Source organism: Physella acuta, unplaced genomic scaffold (assembly GCF_028476545.2).
Source record: "Physella acuta isolate Inbredline_101_S28 unplaced genomic scaffold, ASM2847654v3 ptg000105l, whole genome shotgun sequence".
NCBI classification, from domain to species: Eukaryota; Metazoa; Mollusca; class Gastropoda; family Physidae; genus Physella; species Physella acuta.
Genome location: NW_026731625.1, coordinates 320,141 through 342,600, shown reverse-complemented (window position 1 = coordinate 342,600; position 22,460 = coordinate 320,141). Strand labels below are relative to the sequence as shown.

General features: G+C 43.9%; 1 protein-coding gene across 2 annotated transcripts; it reads left to right on the top strand.

Annotated features, from left to right (window-relative positions):
- The first annotated feature begins 2,196 nt into the window (after positions 1-2,196).
- On the top strand, positions 2,197-18,289 carry LOC131932751 (glycoprotein-N-acetylgalactosamine 3-beta-galactosyltransferase 1-B). Of its 2 annotated transcripts, none has more exons than XM_059289675.1 (8): positions 2,197-2,302; positions 5,035-5,224; positions 5,460-5,583; positions 12,683-12,842; positions 13,307-13,436; positions 15,420-15,541; positions 16,802-17,066; positions 17,351-18,289. In XM_059289675.1, the coding sequence occupies exons 2-8, from the start codon at positions 5,117-5,119 to the stop codon at positions 17,507-17,509; spliced, it is 1,068 nt and encodes a 355-aa protein (XP_059145658.1). In that variant the 5' UTR covers positions 2,197-2,302; positions 5,035-5,116; the 3' UTR covers positions 17,510-18,289. The 2 variants fall into 2 exon arrangements, with proteins under 2 accessions (XP_059145658.1, XP_059145652.1); XM_059289669.1 differs by having other exon boundaries at positions 16,799-17,066.
- Positions 18,290-22,460: the final 4,171 nt, after the last annotated feature.

Sequence of the window (22,460 nt, the reverse complement as noted above, 5' to 3'; positions counted from 1 at the left end):
GCGTTCATTTGGTGTGAAATTCTTTTTTCTACGCTATTCTATTCTATTCTATTTTTAAAAGTTACCAAAAAGGGATTAAAAATATTGTCTATATCCCGAGTTGCCACCCCCCGTAGTGAGAAAGTTTAGGAGAGATCACTCCCGGTTTATTTCGACTCAGGGAGGTGTAAAACGTCGAGATTTGCAAGTAATTATAGTAGAGTGATCGCTTGCATTATTGTGATGTATAGCATTTATTTTCTACTTTTTAGTTCAATCAGAAAACGTGGGTTTCTAAAAACTTTTTTAATGATAATTATTTTCTACTTTTTAGTCTTTGTCTGTTTGTTTGCATTCAAATCTTGCTACCGATTTTATCTTCTCGCATTCACTTTTTATTTTTGGGCAAACGAAGACAACTCGTAAAAAACACGTGCCTTTTCCAATCGACGTTTCTTCTGTGTTGCCATCAACATTCTACTTCCTGATCAGTCAGATTTGCATAGGTTTGTACACAAACACCGCGTGACCACTACTAAGCCAATTGCGTGCTCGCTCCTTCAGTAAGCCACAAGAGGGAAAGTACCGAACCTTGTTTTCATCAAATTATAATTACTAGGTTATGTCCCTTTTTCGTACAAATATATTGGGGTCTAAAATTATCAATAAAATTTTTTCCATGGATCAATTTAGTAATAATAATAATTGGATATTGTATTGTCATCGGAAACGAAGTTTCCCTGAAAATCTCAGCGCGCTAGCTAACTGGGAAGTGCCCGAAATTTCGATCGCACGATTTGATTGGCAAAACAGACGCGAAAGCTAGTTAAAGAAAACGTGGGAAGAAGTGTTTAAATGCAATGAAAATAATTTTTTAAAAATGTATTAAAAACGTTTTAATAACAAGCTTTTATGTTATTTCTGTTTCTAAAAAAGCTTCCATTCGGAAAGCACAGAATTGAAAGCTTCCATTCGTAAAGCACAGAATTGAAAGCTTCCATTCGTAAAGCACAGAATTGAAAGCTTCCATTAGTCACCTGCTCAAGGGAAATGACAGCAACTTGTGTTTGTCAATCTTCAAATATTGATTGATTGATTGATTTCCTGTTGTATGCAAGCAAATAAGTTTTTGTCGAGGAAAGTCTTAGCATGAAAGGTTGTAGGTTAAACAAGTAATGGCCTGTTGAATAGAGACGGCAGACGGTAATGTGCCATTAACACAAGACAGACGCGAGGCTCCTGCACCCTACCTGCCCCCCACACCTGGCGCCATTCTTGTTTGCTAAACGGCTCTAAGGTTTTCAATTTCTGCCAGTCATGCGATGGTTCCATTTTCCTCCATACGTTACTCAAATAATCCAATTCGTATCAGGTTATAGGACTCTTGACTTCCTCTTGGCTGTTTTAACTTGTGGATGGGGAAAGGGGGGGGGGGGGAATCATATTGGAAAAGGAATGGGGGGGGGGGGCACTGGGTGGAGCAGGAGTGTACTGGATGGAGCAGGGTTGTACTGGGTGGAGCAGGGTTGTACTGGGTGGAGCAGGGTTGTACTGGGTGGAGCAGGAATGTACTGGGTGGAGCAGGGTTGTACTGGGTGGAGCAGGGTTGTACTGGGTGGAGCAGGGTTGTACTGGGTGGAGCAGGGTTGTACTGGGTGGAGCAGGGTTGTACTGGGTGGAGCAGGGTTGTACTGGGTGGAGCAGGAATGTACTGGGTGGAGCAGGGTTGTACTGGGTGGAGCAGGGTTGTACTGGGTGGAGCAGGGTTGTACTGGGTGGAGCAGGGTTGTACTGGGTGGAGCAGGGTTGTACTGGGTGGAGCAGGGTTGTACTGGGTGGAGCAGGATTGTACTGGGTGGAGCAGGGTTGTACTGGGTGGAGCAGGGTTGTACTGGGTGGAGCAGGGTTGTACTGGGTGGAGCAGGGTTGTACTAGGTGGAGCAGGAATGTACTGGGTGGAGCAGGAATGTACTGGGTGGAGCAGGAATGTACTGGGTGGAGCAGGGTTGTACTGGGTGGAGCAGGAAATTACTGGGTGGAATTAACTGTCAGCCTGTCATGCACAAGAAAATTTTCACCGTCCTGACGAAGTAATCTGAAAAGTCTGAGCTCTCAAGATGGCGGACCGGTGACCTCTCAAGATGGTGGACCGATTCAGGCCATTGACTCACTGTTCGATTTGACCCAGATTTTGAGCCGGCTGTTTTGTCAGGTTGTCGACTGCATTCACCCACCTAAAAGACTTTCCAAACGGGTTCCAGATGAAAGTCTCAGAGCAGCCCAAGCGTGACTGAAAGATTTCCTCTCCGCGAGTTTTAAAAAGGTAGGTGTTCAACATATCTAGGCTAAGTTCAAACTAACTTGACAACTTGTGTTAATGTGTGCCTGCAAATGTAACCCTAACTCAGCAGGTTTTGGACGGGAACTTTGAAATGCTTGCTTTAGGTGTGCTTGTATAAATGTTACGTCAACTAGCTGATATATGATGTATACACTATAAACTAGCTGATATATGATGATTACACTATAAATTAGCTGATATATGATCATTACACTATAAACTAGCTGATATATGATGTATACAATGTAAACCAGCTGATATATGATGTATACAATGTAAACCAGCTGATATATGATGTATACACTATAAACTAGCTGATATATGATGTATACACTATAAACTAGCTGATATATGATCATTACACTATAAACTAGCTGATATATGATGATTACACTATAAACTAGCTGATATATGATGATTACACTATAAACCAGCTGATATATGATGTATACAATGTAAACCAGCTGATATATGATGTATACACTATAAACTAGCTGATATATGATGATTACACTATAAACTAGCTGATATATGATGATTACACTATAAACTAGCTGATATATGATGTATACAATGTAAACCAGCTGATATATGATGTATACACTATAAACTAGCTGATATATGATGTATACAATGTAAACCAGCTGATATATGATGTATACACTATAAACTAGCTGATATATGATGTATACAATGTAAACCAGCTGATATATGATGTATACACTATAAACTAGCTGATATATGATGATTACAATGTAAACCAGCTGATATATGATGTATACACTATAAACTAGCTGATATATGATGATTACACTATAAACTAGCTGATATATGATAATTACACTATAAACTAGCTGATATATGATGTATACAATGTAAACCAGCTGATATATGATGTATACACTATAAACTAGCTGATATATGATGATTACACTATAAACTAGCTGATATATGATGTATACAATGTAAACCAGCTGATATATGATGTATACACTATAAACTAGCTGATATATGATGTATACACTATAAACTAGCTGATATATGATGTATACACTATAAACTAGCTGATATATGATGTATACACTATAAACTAGCTGATATATGATGTATACACTATAAACTAGCTGATATATGATGTATACAATGTAAACCAGCTGATATATGATGTATACACTATAAACTAGCTGATATATGATGTATACAATGTAAACCAGCTGATATATGATGTATACACTATAAACTAGCTGATATATGATGTATACAATGTAAACCAGCTGATATATGATGTATACACTATAAACTAGCTGATATATGATGTATACAATGTAAACCAGCTGATATATGATGATTACACTATAAACTAGCTGATATATGATGATCACACTATAAACTAGCTGATATATGATAATTACACTATAAACTAGCTGATATATGATGATCACACTATAAACTAGCTGATATATGATCATTACACTATAAACTAGCTGATATATGATCATTACACTATAAACTAGCTGATATATGATGTATACACTATAAACTAGCTGATATATTATGTTTACACTATAAACTAGCTGATATATGATGTATACACTATAAACTAGCTGATATATGATGATCACACTATAAACTAGCTGATATATGATGTATACACTATAAACTAGCTGATATATGATGTATACACTATAAACTAGCTGATATATGATGTATACACTATAAACTAGCTGATATATGATGTATACACTATAAACTAGCTGATATATGATGTATACACTATAAACTAGCTGATATATGATGTATACACTATAAACTAGCTGATATATGATGATCACACTATAAACTAGCTGATATATGATGTATACACTATAAACTAGCTGATATATGATGTATACACTATAAACTAGCTGATATATGCAAGCTTCGGAGCCCCCCGCCCAAGCCACCGTAGAAAGTCTACCGCCCCCCCCCCCCCCTCGAACGAAATGGAATTTATATTGTATACATACACTTTTATTAGTGTCCGCTCCCCCCGCCCCGAAAATATCACGTGCCCCCCCCCCCCCCCCCCCCGGAGAAAAAAGTCTGAAAGAAACACTGGATAAATGGTGTATCACCATGATGATATATGCTGTATCGCCTAGCAGTTACATGTTGTATTTTATTGGCCTAGAATTTGTCTGATAATGCTAGGCACATCTTGTGATCTACCTGATATAATGGTCAGTCGTCAAACTTTCAACCATCGCTACAGGTCACATGCGATTTCTTTCTTTCTCTTTCTCTCACTCACATACACTCACATACACACACTCACATACATACACTCACATACACACACTCACATACACACACTCACATACACACACTCACATACACACACTCACATACACACATTCACATACACACACTCACATACACACACTCACATACACACACTCACATACAGTCACTCACATACACACACTCACATACACACACTCACATACACACACTCTCACACACTCACATACACACACTCACATGCAACCACTCTCACACACTCACATACACACACTCACATACACACACTCACATACACACATAAGCTTGCTCTCTCTTGAACACTCTCTTGCTCTCTCTCTCTCACACAAACTTGCACATTGACGTAAATGCATACACACATACACACAAAAAGAACATCACCTCGCCAGTGGTCATTACTTTTTGTGTTACAGACTTTCGTCTTGAATGACACTTGTCATCTGGTCACCATGACACCTATCATCCGGACGATATGACACTTGTCATCTGAATGCCATGATAGCTCACTTCAAAGACTTTTTTCTCGGCCTGTTGATTGGCCTATCCTTGACAGTTTTCTTCATTGGCAGTTTACTGGTGGAGAATTTTCCTTTCTCGCAGCAAGTATGGTCAAGTTTAAATAGAACGGTCAAGTTTAAATAGAACGGTCAAGTTTAGATAGAACGGTCAAGTTTAGATAGAACGGTCAAGTTTAAATAGAACGGTCAAGTTTAAATAGAACGGTCAAGTTTAAATAGAACGGTCAAGTTTAGATAGAACGGTCAAGTTTAAATAGAACGGTCAAGTTTAGATATGTATGGGTAGGTCATGTGTCTGCTAATTATTCCCAAACATCTAGGTACGGTTTGGAGGATCGCAGATGGTTCCATTATATGATGACGTCAGAATGGAGACTTTGACACCAGCCAATGAAAATACAGCAAATTTTGGCGCCAAAACCTATCAGCCATATAATGACTTAGGTGAGCTCCTTCAAGACGCGAAAACATATCTTTATGACTGACCAACATGACTGACCAACATGACTGACCAACATGACTGACCAACATGACTGACCAACATGACTGACCAACATGACTGACCAACATGACTGACCAACATGACTGACTGACCAACATGACTGACCAACATGACTGACCAACATGACTGACCAACATGACTGACCAACATGACTGACCAACATGACTGACCAACATGACTGACCAACATGACTGACTGACCAACTTGACTGACCAACATGACTGACCAACATGACTGACCAACATGACTGACCAACATGACTGACCAACATGACTGACCAACATGACTGACCAACCTGACTGACCAAAATGACTGACCAACATGACTGACCAACCTGACTGACCAACATGACTGACCAACATGACTGACCAACATGACTGACCAACATGACTGACTGACCAACATGACTGACCAACATGACTGACCAACATGACTGACCAACATGACTGGCCAACATGACTGACTGACCAACATGACTGACCAACATGACTGACCAACCTGACTTACCAACCTGACTGACCAACATGACTGACCAACATGACTGACCAACCCGACTGACCAACCTGACTGACCAACATGACTGACCAACATGACTGACCAACATGACTGACCAACCTGACTGACCAACATGACTGACCAACATGACTGACCAACATGACTGACCAACATGACTGACCAACATGACTGACTGACCAACATGACTGACCAACATGACTGACCAAAATGATTGACCAACCTGACTTACCAACCTGACTGACCAACATGACTGACTGACCAACATGACTGACCAACATGACTGACCAACATGACTGACTGACCAACATGACTGACCAACATGACTGACCAACATGACTGACCAACATGACTGACTGACCAACATGACTGACCAACCTGACTTACCAACCTGACTTACCAACCTGACTGACCAACATGACTGACCAACATGACTGACCAACATGACTGACCAACCTGACTTACCAACCTGACTTACCAACCTGACTGACCAACATGACTGACCAACATGACTGACCAACATGACTGACCAACCTGACTTACCAACCTGACTGACCAACATGACTGACCAACATGACTGACCAACATGACTGACCAACATGACTGACCAACATGACTGACCAACATGACTGACCAACATGACTGACCAACCTGACTTACCAACCTGACTGACCAACATGACTGACCAACATGACTGACCAACATGACTGACCAACATGACTGACCAACATGACTGACCAACATGACTGACCAACATGACTGACCAACATGACTGACCAACATGACTGACTGACCAACATGACTGACTGACCAACATGACTGACCAACATGACTGACCAACATGACTGACCAACATGACTGACCAACATGACTGACCAACATGACTGACTGACCAACATGACTGACTGACCAACATGACTGACCAACATGACTGACCAACATGACTGACTGACCAACATGACTGACCAACATGAGTGACCTACATGACTGACCAACATGACTGACCAACATGACTGACCAACATGACTGACCAACATGACTGACCAACATGACTGACCAACATGACTGACCAACATGACTGACCAACATGACTGACCAACATGACTGACTGACCAACTTGACTGACCAACATGACTGACCAACATGACTGACCAACATGACTGACCAACATGACTGACCAACATGACTGACCAACATGACTGACCAACATGACTGACCAACCTGACTGACCAAAATGACTGACCAACATGACTGACCAACCTGACTGACCAACATGACTGACCAACATGACTGACCAACATGACTGACCAACATGACTGACTGACCAACATGACTGACCAACATGACTGACCAACATGACTGACCAACATGACTGACCAACATGACTGACCAACATGACTGACCAACATGACTGACCAACATGACTGACCAACATGACTGACTGACCAACTTGACTGACCAACATGACTGACCAACATGACTGACCAACATGACTGACCAACATGACTGACCAACATGACTGACCAACATGACTGACCAACATGACTGACCAACCTGACTGACCAAAATGACTGACCAACATGACTGACCAACCTGACTGACCAACATGACTGACCAACATGACTGACCAACATGACTGACCAACATGACTGACTGACCAACATGACTGACCAACATGACTGACCAACATGACTGACCAACATGACTGACCAACATGACTGACTGACCAACATGACTGACCAACATGACTGACCAACCTGACTTACCAACCTGACTGACCAACATGACTGACCAACATGACTGACCAACCCGACTGACCAACCTGACTGACCAACATGACTGACCAACATGACTGACCAACATGACTGACCAACATGACTGACCAACATGACTGACTGACCAACATGACTGACCAACATGACTGACCAACATGACTGACCAACATGACTGACCAACATGACTGACCAACATGACTGACCAACATGACTGACCAACATGACTGACTGACCAACTTGACTGACCAACATGACTGACCAACATGACTGACCAACATGACTGACCAACATGACTGACCAACATGACTGACCAACATGACTGACCAACCTGACTGACCAAAATGACTGACCAACATGACTGACCAACCTGACTGACCAACATGACTGACCAACATGACTGACCAACATGACTGACCAACATGACTGACTGACCAACATGACTGACCAACATGACTGACCAACATGACTGACCAACATGACTGGCCAACATGACTGACTGACCAACATGACTGACCAACATGACTGACCAACCTGACTTACCAACCTGACTGACCAACATGACTGACCAACATGACTGACCAACCCGACTGACCAACCTGACTGACCAACATGACTGACCAACATGACTGACCAACATGACTGACCAACCTGACTGACCAACATGACTGACCAACATGACTGACCAACATGACTGACCAACATGACTGACCAACATGACTGACTGACCAACATGACTGACCAACATGACTGACCAAAATGATTGACCAACCTGACTTACCAACCTGACTGACCAACATGACTGACTGACCAACATGACTGACCAACATGACTGACCAACATGACTGACTGACCAACATGACTGACCAACATGACTGACCAACATGACTGACCAACATGACTGACTGACCAACATGACTGACCAACATGACTGACCAACCTGACTTACCAACCTGACTTACCAACCTGACTGACCAACATGACTGACCAACATGACTGACCAACATGACTGACCAACCTGACTTACCAACCTGACTTACCAACCTGACTGACCAACATGACTGACCAACATGACTGACCAACATGACTGACCAACCTGACTTACCAACCTGACTGACCAACATGACTGACCAACATGACTGACCAACATGACTGACCAACATGACTGACCAACATGACTGACCAACATGACTGACCAACATGACTGACCAACCTGACTTACCAACCTGACTGACCAACATGACTGACCAACATGACTGACCAACATGACTGACCAACATGACTGACCAACATGACTGACCAACATGACTGACCAACATGACTGACCAACATGACTGACCAACATGACTGACCAACATGACTGACTGACCAACATGACTGACTGACCAACATGACTGACCAACATGACTGACCAACATGACTGACCAACATGACTGACCAACATGACTGACCAACATGACTGACTGACCAACATGACTGACTGACCAACATGACTGACCAACATGACTGACCAACATGACTGACTGACCAACATGACTGACCAACATGAGTGACCTACATGACTGACCAACATGACTGACCAACATGACTGACCAACATGACTGACCAACATGACTGACCAACATGACTGACCAACATGACTGACCAACATGACTGACCAACATGACTGACTGACCAACTTGACTGACCAACATGACTGACCAACATGACTGACCAACATGACTGACCAACATGACTGACCAACATGACTGACCAACATGACTGACCAACATGACTGACCAACCTGACTGACCAAAATGACTGACCAACATGACTGACCAACCTGACTGACCAACATGACTGACCAACATGACTGACCAACATGACTGACCAACATGACTGACTGACCAACATGACTGACCAACATGACTGACCAACATGACTGACCAACATGACTGACCAACATGACTGACCAACATGACTGACCAACATGACTGACCAACATGACTGACCAACATGACTGACTGACCAACTTGACTGACCAACATGACTGACCAACATGACTGACCAACATGACTGACCAACATGACTGACCAACATGACTGACCAACATGACTGACCAACATGACTGACCAACCTGACTGACCAAAATGACTGACCAACATGACTGACCAACCTGACTGACCAACATGACTGACCAACATGACTGACCAACATGACTGACCAACATGACTGACTGACCAACATGACTGACCAACATGACTGACCAACATGACTGACCAACATGACTGACCAACATGACTGACTGACCAACATGACTGACCAACATGACTGACCAACCTGACTTACCAACCTGACTGACCAACATGACTGACCAACATGACTGACCAACCCGACTGACCAACCTGACTGACCAACATGACTGACCAACATGACTGACCAACATGACTGACCAACCTGACTGACCAACATGACTGACCAACATGACTGACCATCATGACTGACCAACATGACTGACCAACATGACTGACTGACCAACATGACTGACCAACATGACTGACCAAAATGATTGACCAACCTGACTTACCAACCTGACTGACCAACATGACTGACTGACCAACATGACTGACCAACATGACTGACCAACATGACTGACTGACCAACATGACTGACCAACATGACTGACCAACATGACTGACCAACATGACTGACTGACCAACATGACTGACCAACATGACTGACCAACCTGACTTACCAACCTGACTTACCAACCTGACTGACCAACATGACTGACCAACATGACTGACCAAAATGACTGACCAACCTGACTTACCAACCTGACTTACCAACCTGACTGACCAACATGACTGACCAACATGACTGACCAACATGACTGACCAACCTGACTTACCAACCTGACTGACCAACATGACTGACCAACATGACTGACCAACATGACTGACCAACATGACTGACCAACATGACTGACCAACATGACTGACCAACATGACTGACCAACCTGACTTACCAACCTGACTGACCAACATGACTGACCAACATGACTGACCAACATGACTGACCAACATGACTGACCAACATGACTGACCAACATGACTGACCAACATGACTGACCAACATGACTGACCAACATGACTGACCAACATGACTGACTGACCAACATGACTGACTGACCAACATGACTGACCAACATGACTGACCAACATGACTGACCAACATGACTGACCAACATGACTGACCAACATGACTGACTGACCAACATGACTGACTGACCAACATGACTGACCAACATGACTGACCAACATGACTGACTGACCAACATGACTGACCAACATGAGTGACCTACATGACTGACCAACATGACTGACCAACATGACTGACCAACATGACTGACCAACATGATTGACTGACCAAGATGACTGACCAACATGACTGACCAACATGACTGACCAACATGACTGACTAACATGAGTGACCAACATGACTGACCAACATGACTGACCAACATGACTGACTAACATGAGTGACCAACATGACTGACCAACATGACTGACCAACATGACTGACCAACATGACTGATCAACATGACTGACCAACATGACTGACCAACATGACTGACCAACATGACTGACTGACATGAGTGACCAACATGACTGACCAACATGACTGACTGACCAACATGACTGACCAACATGACTGACCAACATGACTGACTGACCAACATGAGTGACCAACATGACTGACCAACATGACTGACCAGCATGACTGACCAACATGACTGACCAACATGACTGACCAACATGACTGACCAACATGACTGACCAACATGACTGACCAACATGACTGACTGACCAACATGACTGACCAACATGACTGACCAAATGACTGACCAGCATGACTGACCAACATGACTGACCAACATGACTGACCAACATGACTGACCAACATGACTGACCAACATGACTGACCAACATGACTGACCAACATGACTGACCAACATGACTGACTGACCAACATGACTGACTAACCAACATGACTGACCAACATGACTGACCAACATGACTGACTGACCAACATGACTGACCAACATGAGTGACCAACATGACTGACCAACATGACTGACCAACATGACTGACCAACATGACTGACCAACATGATTGACTGACCAAGATGACTGACCAACATGACTGACCAACATGACTGACCAACATGACTGACTAACATGAGTGACCAACATGACTGACCAACATGACTGACCAACATGACTGACTAACATGAGTGACCAACATGACTGACCAACATGACTGACCAACATGACTGACCAACATGACTGACCAACATGACTGATCAACATGACTGACCAACATGACTGACCAACATGACTGACCAACATGACTGACTGACATGAGTGACCAACATGACTGACCAACATGACTGACTGACCAACATGACTGACCAACATGACTGACCAACATGACTGACTGACCAACATGAGTGACCAACATGACTGACCAACATGACTGACCAGCATGACTGACCAACATGACTGACCAACATGACTGACCAACATGACTGACCAACATGACTGACCAACATGACTGACTGACCAACATGAGTGACCAACATGACTGACCAACATGACTGACCAGCATGACTGACCAACATGAGTGACCAACATGACTGACCAACATGACTGACCAGCATGACTGACTGACCAACATGACTGACCAACATGACTGACCAGCACCTTTACATTCAGAAGACGACATGATAGCCCAAGAATTGCGGCAAGCTGTCCGCGTGCTGGCATGGGTCAAGACAGCTGCTGACAGCTTGGACAGCTTGGACAGCTTGGACAGCAGAGCCCTGGCCATCAAGCAGACGTGGGGTAAAAGATGTGACGTCATGATATATTTCAGGTCGGGGCAAATGTTGCGTCATTTCAGATTTATTTGCAGTAGCGTTAAGTGCTATTTGGCTTAGAGAGTTCTTAAACATTCCACTTTATCAGCCAACCCTTCTCAACCCTATCAGCCAACCCTACTCAACCCTGTCAGCCAACCCTACTCAACCCTATCAGCCAACCCTACCCAACCTTATCAGCCAGCCCTACTCAACCATCTGCCAACCCTCCACATACCGAGGTATACGAGAAAGTTTAGGGGAGCCCACTCCTACTTTTTACAAGTCCACTCTCAATATGAGATTAAATTACAACTTAAAACTTAATCAGGAGACAGTCGTTTGGTTTTAATAACAAATTCCAAAGAGCTATTAGATTTTGTCGTCTGTGTAAATACGTGTGTTTGGCAGAAAACTGTACCGATAAATTATTTAAATCTTTGAAACTAGCTATCACGTGATATAATGTTTGTATCAACAGCACCGTGGAGGACCTTGAGTTCCCAGCTGTTAAACTTGGAGCGCCAGGGGGCGCGGAGGTTGGAACAACAATGGCGGCCTTTCAGTATGTTCATGAACATCATTTGAACCAGGCGGACTGGTTCATGAAGGTCTGTTTCTCTCCGTCTGTCTGTCGGTCTGTCTGTCTGTCTGTCGTTCACTCCGTCTGTCGGTCTGTCTGTCTGTCGTTCACTCCGTCTGTCGGTCTGTCTGTCTGTCTGTCTGTCGTTCACTCCGTCTGTCGGTCTGTCTGTCTGTCGTTCACTCCGTCTGTCGGTCTGTCTGTCTGTCGTTCACTCCGTCTGTCGGTCTGTCTGTCTGTCGTTCACTCCGTCTGTCGGTCTGTCTGTCTGTCGTTCACTCCGTCTGTCGGTCTGTCTGTCTGTCGTTCACTCCGTCTGTCGGTCTGTCTGTCTGTCGTTCACTCCGTCTGTCGGTCTGTCTGTCTGTCGTTCACTCCGTCTGTCGGTCTGTCTGTCTGTCGTTCACTCCGTCTGTCGGTCTGTCTGTCTGTCGTTCACTCCGTCTGTCGGTCTGTCTGTCTGTCTGTCGCTCACTCCGTCTGTCGGTCTGGCTGTCTGTCGTTCACTCCGTCTGTCGGTTTGTCTGTTTGGATAACCCAGTCAACGTCAGAGTTATCTCTCCTAGATGGGTTGCTGTCCCCAGCCTATGAGCCCTAGATTGGTTGCTGTCCCCATCCTATGAGCCCTATATGGATTATTGTCCCCAGCCTATGAGCCCTAGATGGATTATTGTCCCCAGCCTATGAGCCCTAGATTGGTTGCTGTCCCCAGTCTATGAGCCCTAAATGAATTATTGTCCCCAGCAGATGAGCCCTAGATGGATTATTGTCTCCAGCCTATGAGCCCTAGATGGATTATTGCCCCCAGCCTATGAGCCCTAGATGGATTATTGCCCCCAGCCTATGAGCCCTAGATGGATTATTGTCCCCAGCCTATGAGCCCTAGATGGGTTGCTGTCCCCAGCCTATGAGCCCTAGATGGATTATTGCCCCCAGCCTATGAGCCCTAGATGGATTATTGCCCCCAGCCTAAGAGCCCTATATGGATTATTGCCCCCAGCCTATGAGCCCTAGATGGATTATTGCCCCCAGCCTAAGAGCCCTAGATGGATTATTGTCCCCAGCCTAAGAGCCCTAGATGGATTATTGTCCCCAGCCTATGAGCCCTAGATGGATTATTGTCCCCAGCCTATGAGCCCTAGATGGATTATTGCCCCCAGCCTAAGAGCCCTAGATGGATTATTGTCCCCAGCCTAAGAGCCCTAGATGGATTATTGTCCCCAGCCTATGAGCCCTAGATGGTTTATTGTCCCCAGCCTATGAGCCCTAGATGGTTTATTGTCCCCAGCCTATGAGCCCTAGATGGATTATTGCCCCCAGCCTAAGAGCCCTAGATGGATTATTGTCCCCAGCCTATGAGCCCTAGATGGGTTGCTGTCCCCAGCCTATGAGCCCTAGATGGATTATTGCCCCCAGCCTATGAGCCCTAGATGGATTATTGTCCCCAGCCTATGAGCCCTAGATGGATTATTGTCCCCAGCCTATGAGCCCTAGATGGATTATTGCCCCCAGCTTATGAGCCCTAGATGGATTATTGTCCCCAGCCTATGAACCCTAGATGGGTTGCTGTCCCCAGCCTATGAGCCCTAGATGGATTATTGCCCCCAGCCTATGAGCCCTAGATGGATTATTGCCCCCAGCCTATGAGCCCTAGATGGATTATTGCCCCCAGCCTATGAGCCCTAGATGGGTTGCTGTCCCCAGCCTATGAGCCCTAGATGGGTTGCTGTCCCCAGCCTATGAGCCCTAGATGGGTGGCTGTCCCCAGCCATTGCGTCAGCATACTCAGTGAACAGCGCAACCTTTACACTGAAGACATTAGTACTTTTTATTCGGGCTAAGGAAAACGGTATTCTTGGCTCGTTGGGCACCAGGTGGGCACCAGGTGGGCACCAGGTGGGCACCAGTTACACCATATACTAAATATAGAAGTGTCATGATGCCCCAATGGCAGCTGGATCAGTTATTGTTTCAACTTATTTGGTGGAATGACTTTTGAATCTTCCTCAAGGCTGACGACAGCACGTACGTTGTCATGGAGAATCTTCGCTTCTTTTTGGCAGACAAGAACAAGTCAGAGGCAGTTTACTTCGGACATTTGTTTTCGCGGCGTGTAGAGCAGGGTTATTACAGGTAAACAGTGGCGTCACAAGGGGGTGTGGCGGGGCTATTACAGGTAATCAGTGGCGTCACAAGGGGGTGTGGCGGGGCTATTACAGGTAATCAGTGGCGTCACAAGGGGGTGTGGCGGGGCTATTACAGGTAATCAGTGGCGTCACAAGGGGGTGTGGCGGGGCTATTACAGGTAATCAGTGGCGTCACAAGGGGGTGTGGCGGGGCTATTACAGGTAATCAGTGGCGTCACAAGGGGGTGTGGCGGGGCTATTACAGGTAATCAGTGGCGTCACAAGGGGGTGTGGCGGGGTTATTACAGGTAATCAGTGGCGTCACAAGGGGGTGTGGCGGGGCTATTACAGGTAATCAGTGGCGTCACAAGGGGGTGTGGCGGGGCTATTACAGGTAATCAGTGGCGTCACAAGGGGGTGTGGCGGGGCTATTACAGGTAATCAGTGGCGTCACAAGGGGGTGTGGCGGGGTTATTACAGGTAATCAGTGGCGTCACAAGGGGGTGTGGCGGGGCTATTACAGGTAATCAGTGGCGTCACAAGGGGGTGTGGCGGGGCTATTACAGGTAATCAGTGGCGTCACAAGGGGGTGTGGCGGGGCTATTACAGGTAATCAGTGGCGTCACAAGGGGGTGTGGCGGGGCTATTACAGGTAATCAGTGGCGTCACAAGGGGGTGTGGCGGGGCTATTACAGGTAATCAGTGGCGTCACAAGGGGGTGTGGCGGGGCTATTACAGGTAATCAGTGGCGTCACAAGGGGGTGTGGCGGGGTTATTACAGGTAATCAGTGGCGTCACAAGGGCGTGTGGCGGGGCTATTACAGGTAATCAGTGGCGTCACAAGGGGGTGTGGCGGGGCTATTACAGGTAATCAGTGGCGTCACATGGGGGTGTGGCGGGGCTATTACAGGTAAACAGTGGCGTCACAAGGGGGTGTGGCGGGGCTATTACAGGTAAACAGTGGCGTCACAAGGGGGTGTGGCGGGGCTATTACAAGTAATCAGTGGCGTCACAAGGGGGTGTGGCGGGGCTATTACAGGTAATCAGTGGCGTCACAAGGGGGTGTGGCGGGGCTATTACAGGTAAACAGTGGCGTCACAAGGGGGTGTGGCGGGGCTATTACAGGTAAACAGTGGCGTCACAAGGGGGTGTGGCGGGGCTATTACAGGTAATCAGTGGCGTCACAAGGGGGTGTGGCGGGGCTATTACAGGTAATATATTCTCTAGCCAAGTGACCACTAGTATTGATTCCATTTTTGATCAGCAGTGGCGGTGGCTATGTCATTAGTCAGGAGGCTTTGCGCAGGTTTGGTCAAAACGGCTTCAACTCGACCATCTGTAGCGAAGATGGGGATGGTGAGAAGGATGGGGACGTGCAGTTTGGACTCTGCATGGAGAGGCTGAAGGTCAAAACCTCAAGGTCGTTGGATGAGATGGGGAGGAGTGTGTTTCACCCCCTGCACCCCCGGCTTCACGTCCTGAACAGGTTGCCTGCGTGGATGTTTCGGGAGTCACCAGGCACAGCTCGGCAGGTACTGGTAGCAGGTGGTTGTTTGTCTGGTTGTCTGTCTGGTTGTCTGTCTGGTTGTCTGTCTGGTTGTCTGTCTGGTTGTCTGTCTGTCTAGTTGTTTGTCTGTCTGGTTGTCTGTCTGGTGGTTGTCTGTCTGGTTGTCTGTTGGTTGTCGGTCTGTCTGGTTGTCTGTCTGTCTGGTTGTCTGTCTGTCTGGTTGTCTGTATGTCTGGTTGTCTGTCTAGTTGTCTGTCTGCTGGTTGTGAGATGGCTGGCGGATGTAATCAGATCTATTTTGACCTGCAGGGATTTGGGGTGAGCAAATACGCCGCGACCTTCCATGACCTTTCACCTGACGAAATGCGAATGATGGACTTCTACATGTACCACATGAGGCCTTATGGGATACATTCTATTTTGAGAAACAACAGTTCAACCAATGGCCAATGGCCAACATTTCCCTGAGAGAAACAACAGTCCAACCAATGGCCAACATTTCCCTGAGAGAAACAACAGTCCAACCAATGGCCAACATTTCTCTGAGAGAAACAACAGTCCAACCAATGGCCAACATTTCTCTGAGAGAAACAACAGTCCAACCAATGGCCAATGGCCAATATTTCCCTGAGAGAAACAACAGTCCAACCAATGGCCAATGGCCAACATTTCTCTGAGAGAAACAACAGTCCAACCAATGGCCAATGGCCAACATTTCCCTGAGAGAAACAACAGTCCAACCAATGGCCAATGGCCAACATTTCTCTGAGAGAATCAACAGTCCAACCAATGGCCAATGGCCAACATTTCTCTGAGAGAAACAACAGTCAAACCAAATAGAAAACTCTGAACTTAACATCAAAATAAATTCACTAAACATGATCTCGCCTATGAATCCTTCCCTTGTGTTTCATGCCCTAACCTTGCCACTGGGAACAATCATGGTAAAGCTCACATGCTCATGTGAATCTAGCCAGACAATACACCGTGGAAAAGCCAGACATTCACAATACACCGTGGAAAAGCCAGACATTCACAATACACCGTGGAAAAGCCAGACATTCACAATATACAGTGGAAAGGCCAGACATTCACAATACACAGTGGAAAGGCCAGACATTCACAATACACAGAGGAAAGCCCAGACATTCACAATACACAGTGGAAAGGCCAGACATTCACAATACACAGTGGAAAGGCCAGACATTCACAATACACAGAGGAAAGCCCAGACATTCACAATACACAGTGGAAAAGCCAGACATTCACAATACACAGTGGAAAGGCTAGACATTCACAATACACAGTGGAAAGGCCAGACATTCACAATACACAGTGGTAAGGTCAGACATTCACAATACACAGTGGAAAGGCCAGACATTCACAATACACAGAGGAAAGCCCAGACATTCACAATACACAGTGGAAAGGCCAGACATTCACAATACACAGTGGAAAAGCCAGACATTCACAATACACAGTGGAAAGGCTAGACATTCACAATACACAGTGGAAAGGCCAGACATTCACAATACACAGAGGAAAGCCCAGACATTCACAATACACAGTGGAAAAGCCAGACATTCACAATACACAGTGGAAAGGCCAGACATTCGGAAACGCCGGTTGTTGGAAGTTTGGCTCGATATTAGAAGAAATTTTTTTCTAAAACATGTCGTTTGTAGTGTTAAATTAAAAGAAGAAAATTGTTTTTTTTATTTGAAAGTGGCATAAATTGTTAAATAGTTTTTATACATTGTTTATTATCTAGGTATTAAAAAATCTCATTCTTTTTATTAAAAGCTTTTATTTAGTTCGCAACGTCCGTTTGTTTGTTTGATTATTTGTTTGTTTGTTTGTGGGTTTGTAGCAAATCTTGTAACTGATTTTTGACCAACTTCTAATGTAGCGATTTCGTTCAAAATGTCTAGATACTTCTTCAAGGACAATGCATGCATATTATTTTTTAATCTAATTAGACATTGGATCAGTCATTAAACTCTAATTAAACAATTTCAAACCTAAGGGGAGATAACAAGATCAAATGCTACCAATCACTCGATAGATAATTATATTTCATATCAGAAGGGGAATAACTAGGATGATAACTAGGGTGATAACGTAGAGCGGACAGACAACTGTCTTTCAAACTAGTCATCGGATACACAAATATTTTTAGTCGAGGCCAGTATAGATTTAGTGTTAACTGCCTTTAGAACGGATTTCTAAAAAGTGTAAAATAAAACAATAAGAAAATAAACAAACATGTATCCTAATATATAAAGCACGCACTTCTCTATCTCTCCCTGTCCACATGTCCCGAGTCTATGAGATCAATATCTTCAGCAATTTATGGAGAACTTAAAGATACAGACTTTTGTTGAAAATAATATGTTGGATTTAAAAAACAACGTAATGACCATTGAACAGCTGGGTTTTTAACGGAATGATTTAAGTCTCTTAATCAATGTGTGCATCTAATATTGGGTTGAGCTGACTATTAATGCACATAATTTGGTTTTAATTTTTCTATTAGGTATTGGTAGCCTACGTTATTTTAAATGTGTCGGATTTTTAGCTATTTACTTGCTTCTTTGTTTTGTAACTATTATCGTTCAACGTGTAGTAAAGCACATAGCGTTTTGCCAAATAACTATTTTATAAACTTTTTTTTTACAAATAAGTGTAAGCCCTGATAGGGGGGATAACTACACTATGTCCCTAGGCTTATCTAATTAACTGTCCGGTCAGTGCAACCGTGGTAAAACCCACAGTGGTTAAATCCTAACCTAGACTAGGTTAAAAAAAAACAACCTTTAACAATTTAATAAAATTTATTTAACAGAGATGGAAGCAATATTTAATGAAGGGATGCAAAAAAAAAAAAAATTGATCTAAATCTAGACAAAACAAAACACGACTAGACAAAACTAGACTCAACAAAACACGACCTAACAAAACACGATAAAACAAAACACGACTAGACAAAACTAGACTCAACAAAACACGACAAAACAAAACACGACTAGACAAAACTAGACTCAACAAAACACGACAAAACAAAACACGACTAAACAAAAAAAAAACCAATGGACTACAATCCAGGCTTAATAGAAATAAAACAACAAGGTAAAACAGATGGCGCAGTGCTGACATTCTGATGTTTCGGATGGTCCAGGTTCTAATCACACAAGAGCCTCCCCCATCCCCTCGACATACAAAAGTGTATTGAAACATCTGCTGGGAACTGACTTCCAGACACCTCGCACACTACACGTAAACAAATAATCCCTAATCCACTGATAACAAACAACACACCTGGAAACATAAGACAGAATTATACAAAAAGACACTTAATATAAACATTGACAACAATATAAACAAAATATATACAAACTATATATACACTAAACTATATATACAAACTAGCCGTAGACAGCGACGTTAACAGTTATACAGCGGCGCCATAACACAGGACTACATAACTAAACAGCACGAACAGTTTACCACATGAAACGGTACATTCGCCTTTATAGCTACAGATTTTATAATAAAACACTCCAGCCACTCACATAAGTATAACATTAAAATATATATAGGCCTGTAATTCACTTGAAACGGGTACCCAAGGCTAGTTATTTAATAAAAGCTTTGGTTGCTAAGAAATCTCAAAGCGACCAAACGTCTTTGTTTATTTTCTTATTTTCAATGCATTTAAAAGTTTGTTATTGTAAAGATTTTTTTATAATTGCTTTATTTAGTCTCTAGGAACTTAAAAAAAATCTTTGTTCGTATATATGAATTGAAAAAAATACCTCCTCCTTTTAGAAACTAATAAAATAAAAAAATAAAAATCTGATATTTGTAACTATCGAGGGTTAAAAGAAATCTGTTCAGTGTGGAGTGCCAAGAGATCGATATATGATCCACAGCCACATGTGGCCACTACCCAAATGACCTACTACCCAAATGACCTACTACCCACATGACCTTCTACCCACATGACCTACTGCCCATTTGACCTTCTACCCACATGACCTACTACCCACATATGACCTACTACCCTAATGACCTACTATCCACATATGATCTACTACCCACATATGACCTACTACCCACATGACCTACTACCCACATATCACCTACTACCCACATGACCTACTAGCCATATGACCTACTACCCACATGACCTACTACCCACATGACCTACTACCCATATGACCTACTACCCCCATGAACTACAATCCACATATGACCTACAACCCACATGACCTACTAGCCATATGACCTACTACCCACATGACCTACTACCCACATGAACTACTATCCACTTATGACCTACTACCCACATGACCTACTACCCATTTGACATACTACCCACATATGACCTACAACCCACATGACCTACTACCCACATGACCTTTTACCCACATATGACCTACTACCCATATGACCTACTATCCACATATGACCTACTACCCACATATGACCTACAACCCAGATGACCTACTACCCATATGACCTACTACCCCCATGAACTACTACCCACATGACCTACTACCCACATATGACCTACTACCCATATGACCTACTACCCACATGAACTACTACCCACATGACCTACTACCCACATATGACCTACTACCCACATGAACTACTACCCATATGACCTACTACCCACATGAACTACTACCCACATGACCTACTACCCACATATGACCTACTATCCACATATGACCTACTACCCACATACGACCTACTACCCATATGACCTACTACCCATATGACCTACTACCCACATGACCTACTACCCATATGACCTACTACCCATATGACCTACTACCCACATGACCTACTACCCATATGACCTACTACCCATATGACCTACTACCCACATGACCTACTACCCACATGACCTACTACCCACATATGACCTACTACCCACATATGACCTACTACCCACATGAACTACTATCCACATATGACCTACTACCCACATGACCTACTACTCACATGACCTACTACCCACATGACCTACTACCCATTTGACATACTACCCACATGACCTACTACCCACATGACCTACTACTCACATGACCTACTACTCACATGACCTACTACTCACATGACCTACTACCCATATGACCTACTACCCATGTATGAACCACTACCCAGATGAGCCCATTTGTTGCTTTATTGTCCAGATTTTTTAGCCTTCAACGTTTAGTCCTCCACCCCATCAATAGCCGATTAGACACTATTAGTATTACAGAAGCTGCCACTCCTCATAATTTATTATATGTACTCATTATTAAATGGCTGTCAATGTAAATATTAAAAAAAAATTGCTGTAGAATTTTAAATGTAACGCAAGTTTATGTTGTTGATGAATACGTTACGATAGTCCTAATAAATTTTT

Coding starts and splice junctions, on each gene's coding strand:
- LOC131932751 (XM_059289669.1), top strand. CDS start 5,117: ATGATAGCTCACTTCAAAGACTTTTTTCTCGGCCTGTTGATTGGCCTA. Junction 5,584..12,682: donor TCAGCCATATAATGACTTAG/GTGAGCTCCTTC, acceptor CTTTACATTCAG/AAGACGACATGATAGCCCAA. Junction 13,437..15,419: donor AGGCGGACTGGTTCATGAAG/GTCTGTTTCTCT, acceptor ATCTTCCTCAAG/GCTGACGACAGCACGTACGT.